This window comes from Nicotiana sylvestris, chromosome 5, assembly GCF_000393655.2.
Source record: "Nicotiana sylvestris chromosome 5, ASM39365v2, whole genome shotgun sequence".
Taxonomy (NCBI): Eukaryota; Viridiplantae; Streptophyta; class Magnoliopsida; order Solanales; family Solanaceae; genus Nicotiana; species Nicotiana sylvestris.
The window spans coordinates 127,508,479-127,527,050 of NC_091061.1; the positions used below are offsets into that span (position 1 = coordinate 127,508,479).

Here is an 18,572-nt window from a genome sequence, read left to right on the forward strand (position 1 = left end):
AATCACTGTCGGTACTCATACTCAGCTCTGTTTTTTTATTCATATTATTTATTTTGGATCTAGAATTAATTATCTTTAATTAGGATTTACCATCCATCTTCTTATTTAATTAGTTTAACAAATAAGGTTTCGTACTTTTTTTTTTTATCGAACACATTCCATCAGTGATGATGACGACGACGACATTTTTGGGCACCTGATAGGGAAGGATTGACGGTGAAGCTTTCAGATTTTATTTTATTTTCGTTAAATAGATCCTTAGCACTATAGTAGTTGTAGTAATAACTAATTACAATATCCGACTAAATTATACTCCTATTAACATAGATATCTGTGTCGCCAAACCAATAATGAATTGCCAATGAGCTTACAGTGACACTCATTGTAATGATTTCCTATTAGCTCTCAATGATGCTAAATATAAAAAAGAGTTCCTTTCACTTTAACAATGACGCTATTGCTATTTGAGAATTCATAGCAGGTTATTGTTGTTGCTAAATTATAATTAAAACAATAGACATTTACTAATAATTACTTTATGATACTGATTATATAACTACTCTTATATTGTCAATACGTTAAATTTAAATTACTCTTTAAAATTAAACTCCAGTATTATATATGTTTATAATTAGTTTCTAAATATGTTATCCAAAAAAATTAAGATGCTGAAGTCCAAATCTCATTGGACATTGCATGTGTTAAATTCTAGTTCTCCGACTATCACCGTTTTCTTCTATTTCTTTTAAAAAGAAAAAAATAAATAAAAAGGCAAAACCGCGTAGTATTTGGATACTGTGCCTGTCTAGTTGCTCCATGTGACTCATCTCATCTCCTTCTACTTTGACATTAAAGTCTCCTTTGCTTCCATCACCATTCACACACACAGTACTAGACTTATAAATCTATTGCCACCTTTCTTTTATGAACTTCAGATCCAATTGAGGCTTTAAATCTTCAACTTAGCCTCATAAAAAAAGTAGTCATAGAATTCAGTACCATATGGCTCCACTTAGTTGCAGCTTTTCTAAGGTACTTTTAGTACTTTGTCTTCTTTTAGTCTTATTAGATTCTTCATTCATTTCTGCTCAGACTCAAGATCACAACAATGCTTCATCAACAAGAATAAGAAGAATGTTGGAGTTAGACATTGATGATGATTTTCTTCAACCAATCAAGAAAAAATCCAGTTCAAGTATTGATGATTCTTCTCAATCAATCAAGAAGAAATCCAATTCAATCTCACTTTCCAATTCCAAGAACCAAACCAAGCTCATCAAATCCACCACTAGCTCTTCCAAGAACCAAACAAAGTTAGCCATGATTTCTTCTTCTTCCTCTAGTTTTGGTTCAATCAAGAACCATACCAAGCTAGCAAAAACCAAACTTTCTTTATCCGATTCAGTTTCTAGTTCAATCAAGAACCAAACCAAGTTAGCAAAAACCAAACTTTCTTTATCTGATTCAGTGTCTGGTTCAACCAAGAACAAAACCAAACTCATGAAACCAATCCCAGAAGAGAAACTTGTACTCAAATCCCAATTGAAAAAGCTCAATTCCACTTCTTCTTCCAAGTACTCAAATTCAACCAAAACCACTACCTCTGCCACCAAAAAGTTATCCTCAGATCTATCCAAAATCAGCACTTCTTTTCCCAAGAATAAAACAACCAAAGCAACCACCACAAAAGACCTAAGTGAATCCAAATCCAACAAAAACACAACAAAGAACCAATCTACAACAAACAAAAATCCCAAGAAAGAAACTACACAGAAGAATTCACAGCTTTATTGGCTAGAAAATGATGAAGATGACTTGTTGCTTGGTTTTAGAGACTTACCATCCAAATTTCAAGAAACCCTTTTGCCAGATTTAGAAAGAATCTCAAAAACCTCACAAGTTTACCTCAACAAAGCCAACAAAGAAATGACAAAAAATTTCAAACCCATTGTAGGTAACAAATATGCACCCACAATTGCCTCTGTAATTTCATTTGCATTCATTTTGATCCCTTTAATTCTTGTTTCTCTCATTTTCAACCGAATCAAAGCCTATTTTTCACTCCAAAGACTGTTAATTTTCATCCAAGTTTATCTCTCAATCTACTTCTCTATTCTCTGCCTTTCTTCTTTGGTCACTGGTTTGGAGCCACTTAAGTTTTTCTACGCTACTGCGCAGTCCACCTACATTTGCCTACAACTCCTGCAAACTCTTGCTTATGTGTTGTACCTCTTGATGCTATTGATGTACCTTGTTTTAGTATTCTCTACTGAGACTGGGCCGATTACAAAGATGATTGGGCTGGCCCAGACATTTGTGGGCTTTGCTGTTGGGCTGCATTATTACATGACGGTGTTTCACAAGGCTGTATTGCGTCAGCCTCCTAAGACTAGTTGGAGAATTCATGCAATTTATGCCACGTGTTTTCTTCTGATTTGTCTGCTGAGTAGAGCTGACAGAATTAAGAAAACTTACTTGGAAGAAGGTGGTGAGGAGGGTAAAAAGAGCTAAAAGTTTTTTTTATTTTTATTTTTTACTTCAATTCTTTTTCTCTATTTACTTAATGGGCTATTGTTTTTTAGTTAGAAAGTGAAGAAAAAAAAATATTTTCACTGTCCAACGTTATTTCTTCTTTATTGCAATGTGTAATTTATTAAGGCATTGTTATAATAAATGATGCAACGGCAGTAACGTTTGCTGCGTTTTTCCATTGTAACTTATTCAATAACTTAAATAGCATAAAAGTTGTTCATTTATGTACATTTCTCAGTTGTAATATTTAATTTTACTACTAGGATCACATTCACATGTCTCTCTATATACCTTGTACTTTTATTGTCCAACTCACGGGATCGGTCAAAAATAATTATAATTGCTAAGCCAAATATACAAATATATAATATTTTATCTCCTATTATTTTACGAGGTAGCCATACGGTGTAAAAATCTTTTTGTTTTTTTGACTCTCCTAGCAAAGAGTCCGTTTGGATGAGCTTATTTTAAGTGACTTTTAAGCTATAAGTTAAAAATTCTAACCTTTGGCTTGTTTTTGTCATTTAGCTTAAAAACAAGTGCTTAAAAATATTTTTACTCTACGCAAATAATACAAAATGGCTTAAAAATTATTTTCACGTAAAAACAATTAAAATAAGTCAATCCAAATTAATGTTACACGCGCAAGGAAGAATGTAAGGAACACGTGAGGGTGGGATCCGGTGGAATATAGTACAGAAAACCCGCTAAGCTTGGAGCGTGTATAGTTACTATCTTAACAAAGAGAGATGATAAATAGTACTATACATAAATAAAGAGTCAATGTTAGTTGATTGGGCTCACACGAATTAAGGCAACCGACGGGTTCGGGCAAGGGAGGTGTCGGTGACGTAAATCTGGAAATTCCAAAATAAAACGTAACAATCCACAGCAGCTTTCTGAATGGAATCAAGTTCATCTTCCGCCATCACCGACAAATATATTTTAAAAAAACACTGTTTACGTTAAAAACCCAATTATTCAATATGTTATTATGCAAAGTGTAACGAGATTTTTGTATAATTTAAGTTGTTATAACAAGATATTTATCGTTTATTCTACATTACTAATCAATTAGATAAAATTACTTGCAAATATTTTTTACTTGCATAATTGTGTAATTATTTTTTATAGTAAATTCACAGAACTTAAACTACAACAAATAAATGAATGAATTATATTGTATATATATAATCTTTTTAACACTTAACTAGAATTAATTGGTTACATTTTCGTCTGATTTTATCCATGTAACAATAGTATGTTAATATAGATTTATGCAAACACTAAATGCGAATATTTTATTTTATTTTTAAGAATATGTTTTTTTTAAATTCCTTAGTATAATCACTATAATTGGGCATGGGCGAGGGTACATTTAGACTGGATCTGTAATGAGTCAACAGTCAAGACAAAATTCTAACGGACTAAAAAGCATGACATGGATTGTTTATCAACTTTATATCATGAGAAAAATGAGATGTTTTCTTCTTAATTAATTTTTTAAAAAAGGGTGAAAATCTAGAATTTCTGCTCCTCAAACATTACCTTTTTTGAGCTATGATATTAAAGGTCTTTTCGTTCTAATATCTTAAGTTCGAACCACTGCAATATATTTCAAACATTTCCCGAAAATGTATTACATTTTAAATTATAACATAATGAAAGTAATCACGAACAAGCGATTGGGAGTTATGAAATAATAGACACGCAAAGACCGATGATACAAAGCGTAATTGTCTCTTCAGTTCTGAATTCTGATCATATGACAAGCTTTTATTTTGATATGTAATTTTAAAAGATAATAAGTCTTAAATATGTCATGTTTTCATATAAATTCAAAGTATAATCCTTTCATAGTAGATTATCTTTTCAAAACAATATTAAACAATTTTACGTTGCATCAAATAGCATACAAAAGCATGCTATTTATTTTGTACATAATAGGAAGATATTGACACTTTGGGTCGTAAAGCATTCATCCCATTCTCTTCTTTTTCAGCCTAAATCAAATCTTTGTAAAACTTAAAAACGAGGAAAAACAAATTAAACAAAAGTGTGCAGGTGATTCATCAAATCATGATATGATTTAGTTATTTGTTACTCTTTTATCCTAATTTACCGAGTGATTTTTCATTTTTTGGAGGCCTCAAAAGTAATCTGAACGTTATTTTGTTTTTATGCAACTTATAATTTTAAATGATAAAATTCGATAAGCTAGTCGAAATTTAGTTATGATGATATGACCTTTTTTCAATCAAATTAACTTTTTAACCATTGCTTTAACGTTTTTTTTTCCTATTGTCAATAGTATAATACAATCAAAACTAATTTTTTTAAGATATGTGTCTAGTTGAACACTATTATAAACAAGTTAAACAAAAGAAGTATAATTTATACAAGATATTTGGGTTGTGAATTGTGATGATTAGGGGTGTACAAACCGAACTGAAAAACCGCATCAAACCGAAAAATCAAATCAAATCGATTAAAAAATCCGACTTGATTTGGTTTGATTTGATTTGGTATTAATTAAAAAAATCCGAACCAACCCGACATATAAATATATAATTTATATATATATATTTAAGATTTTATATAGAATTTTCTTTATAAAATGTCTAGAAATATTTGGGATTCTCTTGTGGGATATTATAAATTTTAATAGAATATGAAGTCCTCCATATTTACTGACCTTAAATAATGGGTTGTATGATCACTTTCTTATCAAATATTACTGAAATGCGTCTATCTCTTTTTTCTTCCATATTCATATCATATATTAAGATCTATTAAATTCTTATATCTTTTTCGAATGTGAAGTGGTTATTAATATTTAGGCATCATATTGATTTTTATGTTTAAATACTAAATCTGATTAACCTGAAAATGTATATCAACGAAATATTATTGTCATGCGACTAAAAAAATAATTATTATGTGTTCCTAATAGAATTCTCCCATAAGAATATTTTAATCGATAATATGTTTGTCAATTTTTTTATATTTTTACTAAATAGATATTTACTTATCAAAAACTTAACAAAGTAAGATTGAAATAATATATAAGTAACAGAAAACCCAAAAACCCGAAAAACCCGACAAGACCGAACCAATCCAAACCGATATAGTTGATTTGGTTTGGTTTTGATAAAAAACGAACCAACCTGGTCCATGTACACCCCTAGTGATGATATAGTTTAAGTATGTTCGTATTTGGAAGAATACCACCAAAAGATGCGGTGCAATAGATGGGACTGCTCCTCCCTTAACCAGAGGTCTCGAGTTCGAGCCCTGGATACGGAAAAATCCTTGGTAGGGAGCGTTACCTCCCAAATGGGCCCCTGCCCAACGCAAATCCGGATATAGTCGGGCTTCAATGCGGATATCGGCCATCGAGTGGGAACCAAAAGGCATTTGAAAGAAGAGATTTTTATCTAGCTATACTATAATAGAAACCTATTTACTACCTTTATTTAGGTTTCTTATTAATTACTTTATATACCTATATTTACTAATTTTATACAAAACCATAAAAAGGAAAAAAATAAAACATACCTTAAATACTAGATATCAGTTACACATAATCCCCCTACATTTAAGATACTCTTCCTTTGAAATTTTTCAAAGGATTACAAAACATCATCTGTCTTTGTACTTACCCACCATAAGAAACCCACTGATACCCAAAACTATCACCTCTCTTTCATACAAATCAACCAATATCTCTCTCTCTCTCTCCCTCATACAAATCAAACTATTATCTCTCTAAAATTGTAGCATCATATATTTCTCTGAATCAATTCCACCAACAACCATTTAAAAGCTTTAACTATTGACAAATCCATCAATATTATCTCTGAAATTATAGGTGGAGAGGCCTGCCATTGACATACCATTAAAAAGCTTCGAAACTTTGAATTAGATATTCAAATTTTACGAATTTGTGATTTTTTTTTTGATTGGGTGTTATTGAAAATATCCTTTAGAGTTTATATCACAATTTTAAGGGAGATTCGTTAAGTTTAAAGTTGGTTTTAGGTTAAATTTCTGATTGAAACACGAGGAAGAAGAAGTTTCGGAATTGTATTACGATTGTATGATAAATGTATCATAATTGTATCTGAGTTGTATTTGATGCGTCAATACCTCAGACAATTCTGATACAATACTATTACTATTAAAATACAATATTGTACCATAATTTAAGTTTAGACTTGGTTCTAGGTGGATGTTTTAAATTGAAACTTGAAAAAGATGAAGATCAAAGTTGTATCATAATTGTATCGCAATTTGTACCTAAAATAATATATGATACAATGCTAATACAAATATAATACAATATTGTATTATTTTAAGTTTAGAATCGGTTTTAAGTTGTATCAGAATTGTGTAAGAATACTTTCGGGATTGTATCAAATTTGTATCTGAATAATGAGTAGTTGTGAGTTCATGACGAATTTCACAGTTTATATCACAAATATATGATAATTACATATATTAATTTATTAGTATTGTATCAGGTATTAGTTTGGATATTAATGTACCATCTACAAGTTAGATACAATTGTGATATAAGTATGATACAATTATGTTTGACGCATTGATATATCTGATACAATTCAAATACAATTATGATACAATTATCATACAATCCCTGAATATTTTTTCATTTTCAGTAGTGTCTGGTCTCCCAGCAAAAGAACGATGCAATTGATGATTTAATAATATAAAGCTGTCACCAATGGTGGAGGACAGAGGATTGAGATTCTGGGTGTAGATTAAGGTATTTTAATGTAGAAAAAAAGGAGAGAGAAGAGGAAAGGGGAAAAAAGGAAAGGATATAATTGAATCTCTTAATTGAAGACACTAATAATGAGATGAGAATCTTTCAACGAGAAATCTATACAATTTGTAAGAAAAATTTAAATATTTATTAAAAACTACAAAACATAGAAAATATTGATAAATAAATTTCTAATATAATATAGCTAGGTAAAAATTCCTTGAAAGAATACTTGTCGAACCTGGATATGAGTTTGGTTCAAATAATAGCCTTTAAACTTAAAACTGGGCTCAGCTGGACTCTTCTTGACCCAAACACAAGAAGGAATGTGTTTTTGTCTTTCTTTCTTCCTCGTTTTTCCTCTTCCCCTTTTCTTCATTTCTAAAGTTCCTTTTCAAAGAACTATTGTGTAATAAGATTAGTCGATTTTTAATGATAAAGATATACGATGAATAATGTCAGTTACATAAGGCTTTTATAAAGCTTTACACGTTATACGCTACTACAAATATTTCCATAAGATTTTCTGTGTCACTCGAATTATATCATTACGTTATTATTACTACATTTTGGTTAGTAAATTCTTTTATAGATCGCCCTGTTATAGTTTCACAATTTTCTTTCTATTTCTAACTCAATTATATGTTGTATATCAATATAAAATTTATTAGAATAACCAGTGGCACCGAACCGTTAATTAACTCCCATCATAGTTGCCTTCGTATCCTAATGGTCAAAGTTGAAACTCCGTCAAATTCTTCATTCTTCTTCTCTTTCCCAACCCTGAACCTCTCCCGGAAAAAAGGGAGTGAAGTATTTGAAGCGTAATACTTGATTAGGAGATTTACGGATTTCTCCCGCAAGCGAATTTGTAGCAACCTCCACATCCTAGATATCCTATATAAGATGTATGTAGAGAATATCTAACTCTAGTCGTTTTTAGTCTAGTAAAAAATATCTTATTTCAATACCTATAGTGATGCTTATTTAAGCTAAAAATAGTATTTCAGGAGAAGGACTAGCTAACGGGTTAATGGGCTAATTAATATCTTTTATGGGTGGACCCGACCAATCGCAATTTCCCAACATGGATAATCAAAGAGAGTGTGCAATGGGTTTGGCTATGGATTAACTTCATTTGGGACTTCCCGGCGCGAATCCGAATTTAGTCGGGCCCCAATACGAATACCGAACACCGGATAAGAAACCAAAAAAAAAAAAACTTCATTTTCTTATTCAGACTAGCCCATAAGCTTCCTTAGCTTGCCTCCAGAGCTCAAAGATAACTAAATTACGACTGTTAAAAACAAAGGGAAAAAAAAGGATGTAGCCAAAATAAATAAAAAATTAAAATATTAGACATCAACGTCAGTAGCAAGGAGTAGTCCCTTCCACTCCTCCCCGCTTACAGCCTGTTTGGCCAAACTGCAAAAATCAGCTTATTTTGAGAAGTGCTTTTTTTCATAAGTACTTTTTGTGAGAAACAGTTTGTATTTGACTAATTAATTTGAAAAACACTTCTAAACAACAATTAGTGTTTGACCAAGCTTTTAAAAATTATTTCTAAGTGTATTTTTCTTAAAAGTGCTTTTCGAAAAAGTGTTTTTGGAGAGAAACTACTTTTTTCTGTTTCTCCAAAACAACTTCTGATTCTCCTCAAAAACACTTGTTTTTCTCCCAAAAGCTTGGCCAAACACTTCAACTTTGAAACCAAAGTATTTCTTTTGGAAAAAAAGTGCTTCTAAAATTGAAGAAGTTTGGCCAAACATGTTATTATTCTCCTACAGTCCTATTTAATAAATAAAGTTGTTTATTAGTATTAAAAAAGTACTTCTGGCTTTTTTGTACACCAGTATTTTTAGTTCGTGGAGGCTTTGGTCAACAAAATACTACTTTATAAATAAGATTAACTTCCACACACTGTAAATGCATCTCTTTTTACATTATTAGGTCAACTAAAAGATAACTTCAAGTAACTAATTTAAGCAATTATTCATAAAATTTGAGATTAATTATCTGAAATAAGGCAGGTTACCTATTAAAATGGATTAAAATTACAGTGACAATTTTATTAGTTAAACCTATAAATAATCTTACTCCAGCAAAGTGCAAAAGGCCAAGCTATTGCCAGTAGAACATTACTAGTTTGAACTCAAAACCTTGCTTAACTGATATGACATTTTCCACATGAGATAGTTGACCTCATGGACCACAGTGGATCATTTACGAGCTTTTGTGGGCCTAAAATTGGCCCGAAGTTAAATTTTCATGACTGAGATTTTACAAATTTGTACATAATTGTTATGTCACTGTTACAAGTTGCTTGAAATCAACTGAAGTGTCTCCCATATTTGATACATGGCGTAGGCATGCAAAATTTATTGGATTTAAATCCATAAAATAATTTGGATTGTATTTTAAATTTAAGATATTATAGTCCAACTAAAATGTTATGGGCTAATATAATTGAATTAATTATATAAGTCCAATATATATGGGTTAAATAAATAAGCCTTAATCCATTGGGCTAGCCCATTAATTGGGCTATAGTGATGAGCCCACTTCATTAAGCCCAAGATGTCATCTTCCTAGAGGCCCAGTTTGGCGCCACGTGTCAAATGACATGGCGCGCCAAGTCAAACGGAAAAGCCAATAGGATTGTGCCACGTGTCAAAATGACAAGGCATGCCAAGTCAAATTAAAGGGCCAATGAAATCGCGCCACGTGTGCAAGTGACATGTTTCGACCAATCAAATGCGGCCTTGTCACACTTTAATTTGATTGGTCATAACTCTTTCATCCCACAACTATAAATAGGGGTCTTCATAACTCAGAAAAGACACCGGAAGTTATAACAAGAAGCAAGAGGGAGCTCGTGGATCAAACGTTGTAGATTTCTCTAAAAGCTACAAGCATTCAGGTGTTCTAAGGATTAAAAGATCAAGACGAAGATTCAAGAACAAGCTGCAAGCCCTTGAATTAAAAATACGACAAGATCAAGATCAGGCCTCAAGCACTTGGATTAAAATAAAATAAAATTCAAGATCAAGCTCATAAGCTCTTTTATTTACTGGGGAAAAGTGGAATCAGAGGATTCATGGAGATTGTAACACTCAAATATTCGAAATAAAATACTACGATTGTTACGATATTTTTTGATCGTGATTTTATTTTCTCGACGCAGTTTATTGTCTACAAATTCTGGTACGCACAGTGGGACAATCTCTACCTCTCATCTCAACTTTTTAATCACCAAAGTCCAAGAACATTGAAATGGCTTCAAGGAGAATCAACTGCGGTTCAACTTCACCAAGGCTGCTAACTCCAGGTTCTATGCTGATGTGGAAAGCATCCTCGATGTTACGTTTAGAAGCTTCGGACCAGTTACGAGGAGCAAAGTGAGCTCTTTAGGACAACAAGCACCCCAAGTGTCGTCCGTATCAACACCTGTTTTCGGATCTTCAGCCTCAAAAGGAGCAAGATCTTCCACAAACGCACCTGAAGGAGGACGCGAAGTTGCTGGAAAGATCAAGAAAACTCTTGCTCTGCTTGACCTCTCCAGATCCAAGCACTCTACTATGAAGGAAGATAATGATGCTTCAAGTGATGGATCCTCTCCACTTACACCACATAGCGTGAGCCAATCAAGGATCAATCTGTGTAAAAATCCATGCTACTCCCCGTAGTCCACGACAATCATGCAAGCCATGGTGACAAACACTTCATTTGTGGAGGAGCAGTTGGCAAACTTGACGGAAGCAATTGCTGGCTTGACCAAATTCATGCAAAATCCAGAGGCTAGAATTGACAAGCTAACAAATAAGGTGGGAATCTTGATGGAAGAAGAATCCACTCATGCACTCGGCAAGCTCCCAGAAGTTCTAGAGAGTGACTCTCCCCCAAGACAAGCAACATCCACTAAGGCTATCCCTGTCTCATCTGAAGGGATAATTCCAATCGATCAACTGAAGGAGTTCATTGAAGGAACCATTAAGAACAAATATGAAGTTGCTGCCAAATCCTCCCTTACATATGCAAAGTCGTACACTGCAAGGGTTGATATATTGAAGATGTCTACTGGCTATCAACCTCCAAAGTTTCAACAGTTTGATGGTAAAGGTATCCCAAAGCAACATGTTGCACACTTTATGGAGACATGCAACAATACTGGGACTTATGGAGATTACCTCATCAAGCAGTTTATCCGCTCGCTAAAAGGAAATGCTTTTGACTGGTACACGGGCCTCGAGGCTGGATCTATCGATAGCTGGGATCAACTTGAGCAAGAGTTCCTCAATAGCTTTTATAGTACGAGACGTACTGTGAGTATGATAGAACTTACAAATACTCGTCAAAGAAAGGGGAAACCAGTTATCGACTTTATCAATCATTGGAGGAATGTAAGCCTCAACTGTAAAGACAGGCTTTGTAAAGCTTCAGTCATAGAGATGTGCATCCAAGACATGCATTGGGGATTGCGCTACATCTTGCAAGGTATCAAGCCTGGCACATTTGAAGAACTTGCAACTCGTACCCATGACATGGAATTGAGCATGGCCTCCGCTGGAAATAAAAGGCTGCCCATCTATGAACCTCGCAAAGGGAATGACAAGCAAGAAGTCAAGAAGTGGGGCAAGTTCGTACCCAAGTCTGAAAGCAAAGAAGATATGAATGTCAACATGTCACCTATGAAGTTCATGACGAAGGTGAGCAAAAAGAAGAGTATGAAATCCACTTCTTTTCAAGATAAGCCAAGTGGAAAGTTGACTCTAAAAGAAATGCAGGAGAAAGAGTACCCATTCCTGGATTCTGATGTGCTAGCCATTTTCAAAGAACTCATGAGTTAAATCTCATTGAGCTTCCGGAGATGAAGCGACCAAATAAAGCTGGGAAAACGAATGACCCAAATTACTGCAACTATCACCGACTTGTAAGCCACCCTCTGGAGAAGTGCTTTGTCTTCAAGGACAAAGTTATGGACTTGGCCCGTAAAAAGAAGATTGTGCTTGAAGATGAGAAAGCAAGCGCAAACCAAGTCTCTATCACCTCTGGCTCATTCAGTCTAGATGAGTTATGCAGTTTAAAAGGAATCAAAAATGAAGAATTACTGGTGAACAACAAAGTTAAAGACGATCAACATAATGATGATGAAGGTTGGACGTTGCTGACTCATCATAGGCACCACAAAAGGAGCCCATGAAAAGAATCAATAGAACAACCAACAAGAAAGATGATGGTAAAAAGACCAATAAAAAAGAATCCAGTTAGGCATTTGAAGAAAGCAAAAGTGGAGATGCACCATTCTCAAAAGCCACGAAATCTAGTGAGCTTGGAGGAATTTTTACCAAGTTGGTTCCGCACGAAGATTTCCCATGAGGGTATCGATGCCTCTTGTTGCCATGCTGACAAAGGGGAAGAAAAGAGTGATGACCTACCATTGGAACCATCTCCGGAAAATCTCATCGAGTCCACTCCTCAAGAAGTTAATTCTTGTGAGGAAAAAGTCACATTCACAAATGACGATCTTCTGCTAGGTGACACTTCTCATAACCGCCCATTGTACCTGGTTGGCTATATGCGCGATGAAAGGGTAAATCGAATTTTGGTTGATGGAGGATCCTCAGTGAACATTTTGCCAATCCACACTGTGAGAGAACTTAGTATTCCCATGAACGAACTCTCAGAAAGTCGTGTGATGATCCAAGGATTCAACCAAGGAGGGCAAAGAGCCATAGGCACGATCAGGCCAGGAATCACTATTGAAGATATGCAATCAAGTGCATGGCTGCATGTGATCGATGTGAAAACTTCATACAATGTTTTGCTTGGGAAGCCTTGGATACATGAGAATAAAGTAGTTCCATCTACCTACCATCAGTGTTTAAAATACTACGATGGTGAAGTTAAGAAAAAAATAGTTGCTGATGATGAGCCATTCACCGAGGCAAAGTCACACTTCACCGATGCAAAGTTCTACTTGAAGAACCGCATTGTGAAAGAGATAAAAAGTGATGATGGCATGAAATGCAAGAATGACGAGCCCATAACTAAAAGAGCTGAGGTGACTATCGGTAAAGTCAGAGCTGTTACTGAGGAGGTACAAACCGACGTGAATAAATCTTATAGAGGGGATATTGCATCTTATGGAAAGAAAGTAAGTCCTAAGCTCCAATATGTCCCTAAAAGGAAGAAAGACGAGGGAAAATCATCTAACCTCCAAACCAACACACTAAAGGAGTTAACTCTTCTGGTAAAACGAATTGAGGCAGTAAAGTTGCCATCGAAGCCGCTTGCAGGGTTTGTAGCCCAAACTTTGCAAAATGTGGCACTCCCTACAAAACGAACATACAAAGGTTTTGATTCTAACGCTTACAAGCTATTTGCGAAAGCTGGATACAATCCCAATGAGCCGTCAAAGTTAGGGAAGCTCCCATCAGAAGCTGCAATGAGGTAACCACGTGAAGGTTTGGGATACAAGCAACTGTTACCAATGCGCATTTCCATAAGAAGGGCGAGCAACAATTATATCACTGTAGACGATGAATCGGTCGCTTCTAACAAGCTTTCTATCTTTGATCAACTTGGAAATTGCCTGTGAGGACCTCCGTGTTTGAAAGATTGGGTCCATTAAAAAAGGGGAACAAGTTCCGGAGAAATTTTCAAACCATAAGAACACCCGCTTCACCCAAAATCCAGGAGATCTCTAAGGATTTCCAAAGTTTGGTTCCTTCTAGAATGAGGCGACAAATAAAACTTGTGGTTTGATGTAAAGAAGTACTGAAGGTAAAGCCATATACTGTGGTCTACACTAAGGAACGTGACAAAGATTAAGAAAGTGTGGGTTCTTCGTATCATGTTACTGTACAAGTCGAGAATGGCATTCCATCTTCAATGGAAGATAATGCAGAAATGAAGGATGTTTCGCCATGTTATCACATATTTTTCAATGATGGGGACCCTCAAGAAGATGAAGATGCAAAAGATGCTCCACCTGAACTTAAAGAAGGAGTGAAGACGACAGTTGATGCCTTAAAAGAAGTTAACCTTGGCACCGATAAAGAACCAAGACCCACCTACCTAAGTGCTTTATTAGAAGCAGATGAAGAGAGAACTTATATTGAGTTGCTCAAGAAGTTCAAGGATGTACTTGCTTGGAATTATAAAGAGATGCCTGACTTGGACCCGAAAGTAGCAGTCCATCACCTTGCAGTCAAAAATGGTGCTCGCCTTGTTAAACAAGCTCAAAGGCATTTTAGGCCGGACTTGGTTCCCTTGATTGAAATTGAAGTTAATAAACGCATCGAAGCTGGCTTTATTCGTGAAGTTAAATACCCAACATGGGTTTCAAGTATTGTCCCTGTAAGGATGAAAAATGGCCAGATTCGAGTGTGCGTTGACTTTAGGGATCTTAACAATGCGTGTCCAAAAGATGAGTTCCCGCTTCCCATTCTAGAATTGATGATCGATGCTACTACAAGGTACGAGGCAATGCCATTTATGGACGGTTCATCAGGCTATAACCAAATTTGCATGGCGCCAAAAGATGAAGAGCTTACTGCATTCCGTACCCCAAGGGTATTTATTGCTACAAGGTAATGTCGTTTGGCTTGAAAAATGCTGGTGCTACTTACCAAAGGGCTATGTAGAATATTTTTGGCAATCTTCTCTACAAGAATGTTGAATGCTATGTTGACGACTTGGTGGTAAAATTAAGAGAGAAGGGCTACCACTTGAAAGACTTGAGAATGGTGTTTGAGTTGCTCCGGAGGTACCAACTTGGGATGAATCCATTGAAATGCGCTTTTGGAGTTACTTCCGGAAAGTTCCTTGGTTTCATTGTTCGACATGGGGGGATTGAAATTGATCAAGCCAGAGTAGATGCAATCTTGAAAATTCCTGAGCCTTGAGACATTCACGAATTGAAAAGTCTGCAGGGAAAGTTAGCATACCTTAAGAGATTCATATCGAACTTAGTGTGCAGTAATGCCTTCGCGACCATTAAATCCTACTTGATGAAGCCTCCAGTTTTAGCAGCTCCTATACCTAGAAATCCATTGATACTATACATTATGGCACAAGAAAGGTCTGATGGAGCACTATTGGCCCAAGAAAATAGTGAAGGGAAAGAAAACTCTCTTTACTACTTGAGCAGGATGATGACACCAAATGAGCTGAATTATTCGCCAATTGAGAAGTTATGTTTGGCACTAGTCTTCTCAATCCAAAAGTTGAAGCACTACTTTCAAGCCCATATCGTTCGTTTGGTTTCTAGAGCAAATCCCATTAAGTTCGTGATGTCCAAACCTATCCTTAGTGATTGACTAGCAAGGTGGTACCTCCAGTTTCAACAATTTGAAATCGTGTACATCCCTCAAAAGGCTATAAAAGGACAAGCATTAGCGGACTTCTTGGCAGATCACCCTATACCTGATGATTGGGAGCTAACTGACGAACTACCTGATGAGGACGCCATGGTCATCGAAGTTCAGCCTCCATGGAAGATGTACTTTGATGGTGCTGCACATCGCGGAGGAGCTGGTGCTGGTGTAGTATTTGTCACTTCTCAAGGTGAAGTTCTGCCCTACTCTTTTACATTGACACAACTCTGCTCTAACAACGTTGCTGAGTATCAAGCACTAATACTTGGGCTCGAAATGGCTGTCAAAATGAAGCGGTTGCAATTGCAAGTCTTTGGTGACTCTCAGTTAGTGGTCAATCAACTTTTAGGTAGTTACGAGGTCAAGAAGCCTGAAATACGCCCATATCATGATTACGTTAAAAAGTTAATGGGGTGGCTCGGTGATGTGACTATTCAGCATGTGCTAAGGAAAGAAAATAAGAAGGCAGATGCTTTAGCTGCCCTAGCTTCATCTTTAACCCTGCCTGAGTAAGCGCAAGTTACTGTCTGCCAAAAAAGGGTAGTATCGCTGCCAAATGAGGATGAAGGTGAAGAAAATGAACTCAAGCATCTTGTCACTGTTTCTGAAGTAGAGAAAGAAGAATGGAGACAACCCATTATCAACTACTTGTGCTATGGGATACTTCCAGAAAATCAGCGGAGAAAAACTGAAATCCGTCGTCGTGCACCTCGCTTCCTTTACTACAAAGATACCCTATATAGAAGATCATTCGAGAGAGTACTCTTGCGATGCTTAAGGGAAGATGAATCACTCCAAGCTTTGCAAGAAGCGCATTCTAGGGTATGTGGGTCACACCAGTCTGGACCAAAACTCCCCTTTCATATAAAAAGGATGAGATATTATTGGCCAACGAAGGTAAAATATTGCTTGGATTATGCTCGAAGATGCAAGGCTTGTCAATTCCATGCAAATTTTATTCATCAACCTCCTAAAGTGTTGCACCCGACTGTTGCATCCTGGCCGTTTGACGCTTGGGGATTGGATGTTGTTGGACCACTGCTAAAGTCCTATGGTGGGCACTATACATCTTGGCTGCAACTGACTACTTCTCAAAATGGGCTGAACCTGTTGCTCTTAAGGAAGTAAAGAGGAAAATGTTGCAAGTTTAATTCGAGTAAACATTATTTATCGCTTTGGCATTCCTCATTACATAATAATGGATAATGGAAATCCATTCGATAATAGGATGACGAACAAGATTTGTGATCTCTTTTGCTTCAAGTAACGTAACTCATCGATGTACAATGCTGCCGTCAATGGTCTAGCTGAGGCATTCAACAAGACTCTATGCAACTTGTTAAAGAAAGTCATCTCCAAATCCAAACGAGATTGGAATGACCATATGGAAGAAGCTATATGGGCATATAGGACGACTCACTGCACGCCAACACAAACGACTCCTTATTCACTCGTTTATGGAGTCGAAGCCGTCTTGCCACTTGAGCATCAAATACCTTCGTTACGACTGGCTATTCAAGAAGGGATCACTGATGAAAAAAATGCTCGACTTTGATTAGCAGAGTTGGAGGCTCTTGATGAGAAGAGGTTGGAAGCTCAACAGAGTCTTGAATGTTATCAAGCTCGATTATCTCGCGCCTTCAATAAAAGAGTTCTCCCGAGATCCTTTCAAGTAGGAGATCAAATCCTTGCCATATGAAGACGCATAATTACTTCCCATAAACCTGTATGGAAGTTCACTTCAAAATGGGATGGGCAATATGTCGTACAAGAAGCTTACTCAAGTGGGGCTTACAAGTTGGTTGATACAGATGGCATGAGAAGTAGCCCTATCAATGGCAAGTTTTTAAAGAAGTATTATCCTTGAAGTTGCAACGCACCTTGATGCATGAGCCTAAACTGTATGTTGCTACACTCCTGGCCCACATGAGTTTAAATTATGTATGGCCCCTACCAAAAAAAAAGAGTCCACTAGGTTGAAAACTTCGAAAGAGGCGGCCTAGGAAAAAGTTACGACATAAAAAAAATATAAATAAAAAAAATCACCCATTCTGAACTACGGTATGACTTGATCCTCTTCACCGGGGTACGTAGGCAGCTTAGAGTTTCATTTTGAGTTCAGTCGCATGAGTTCAAAATATACAAAGTGCCCCAATCATCGTTCGAATGAAGTGCGATGGAATGTAATTCATTCAATCAACATTTGAGAATCAAGTTGAGATACCATTCTTCTATTAAGCTTTGAATCTCATTTGATTTAAAGGGGCAAGCTGCTATGGTAAAATGGTGTCTTCACTGAAATGATGACAATATTTGTAGCAAAGTCTGGGAATTCGCTATGTTTTCATAATCTTCAAGTTTGTTGGTCTTTATATCCGCTCACTACCCTGAAAAAAAAGAGATGCATGTGTCGGACTTTTTCTAAAGGTTTTCGTTGCGAACTTTTAAAGGTGTTCGTCTCGAACTTTTAAAGGCATTCAAATTTTTAAAGGTTTTTGTTGCAAACTTTTAAAGGTGTTCGTCTCGAACTTTTAAAGGCATTCAAATTTAAAGGTTTTTGTTGCGAACTTTTAAAGGTATTCAAAGTTTTAAAGGTTTTTGTAACAAACTTTTAAAGGTGTTTGTCTCGAACTTTTAAAGGCATTCAGATTGTTAAGGTTTTCGTTCCGAAATTTTAAAAGGCATATGTTTCGAACTTTTAAAGGTGCTCGTCTTGAACTTTTAAAGGTGCTCGGGGCGAACTTTTAAAAGGGTCCTCACTGCCGACTTTTAAAGATTTCTACCATGAGATTTTAAGGATCTTCGCGCGAATTTTTATGGGTCTTCCCCGCAAATTTTAAAGGTATTTGTCGCAACTTTTAAGATCTTGACCACGA

The 18,572-nt window shown here is 35.7% G+C and overlaps 2 protein-coding genes across 2 annotated transcripts; both read left to right on the forward strand.

Moving 5' to 3' along the window:
- Positions 1-697: 697 nt before the first annotated feature.
- Positions 698-2,716, forward strand: LOC104238391 (uncharacterized). The gene has a single exon (XM_009792730.2). The coding sequence runs from the start codon at positions 1,003-1,005 to the stop codon at positions 2,509-2,511; it is 1,509 nt and encodes a 502-aa protein (XP_009791032.1). The 5' UTR covers positions 698-1,002; the 3' UTR covers positions 2,512-2,716.
- Positions 2,717-15,387: 12,671 nt separating this feature from the next.
- LOC138869291 (uncharacterized) lies at positions 15,388-16,824 on the forward strand. The gene is made up of 3 exons (XM_070146898.1): positions 15,388-15,582; positions 15,697-16,022; positions 16,236-16,824. The coding sequence occupies exons 1-3, from the start codon at positions 15,388-15,390 to the stop codon at positions 16,822-16,824; spliced, it is 1,110 nt and encodes a 369-aa protein (XP_070002999.1).
- The last annotated feature ends 1,748 nt before the right edge of the window (positions 16,825-18,572 follow it).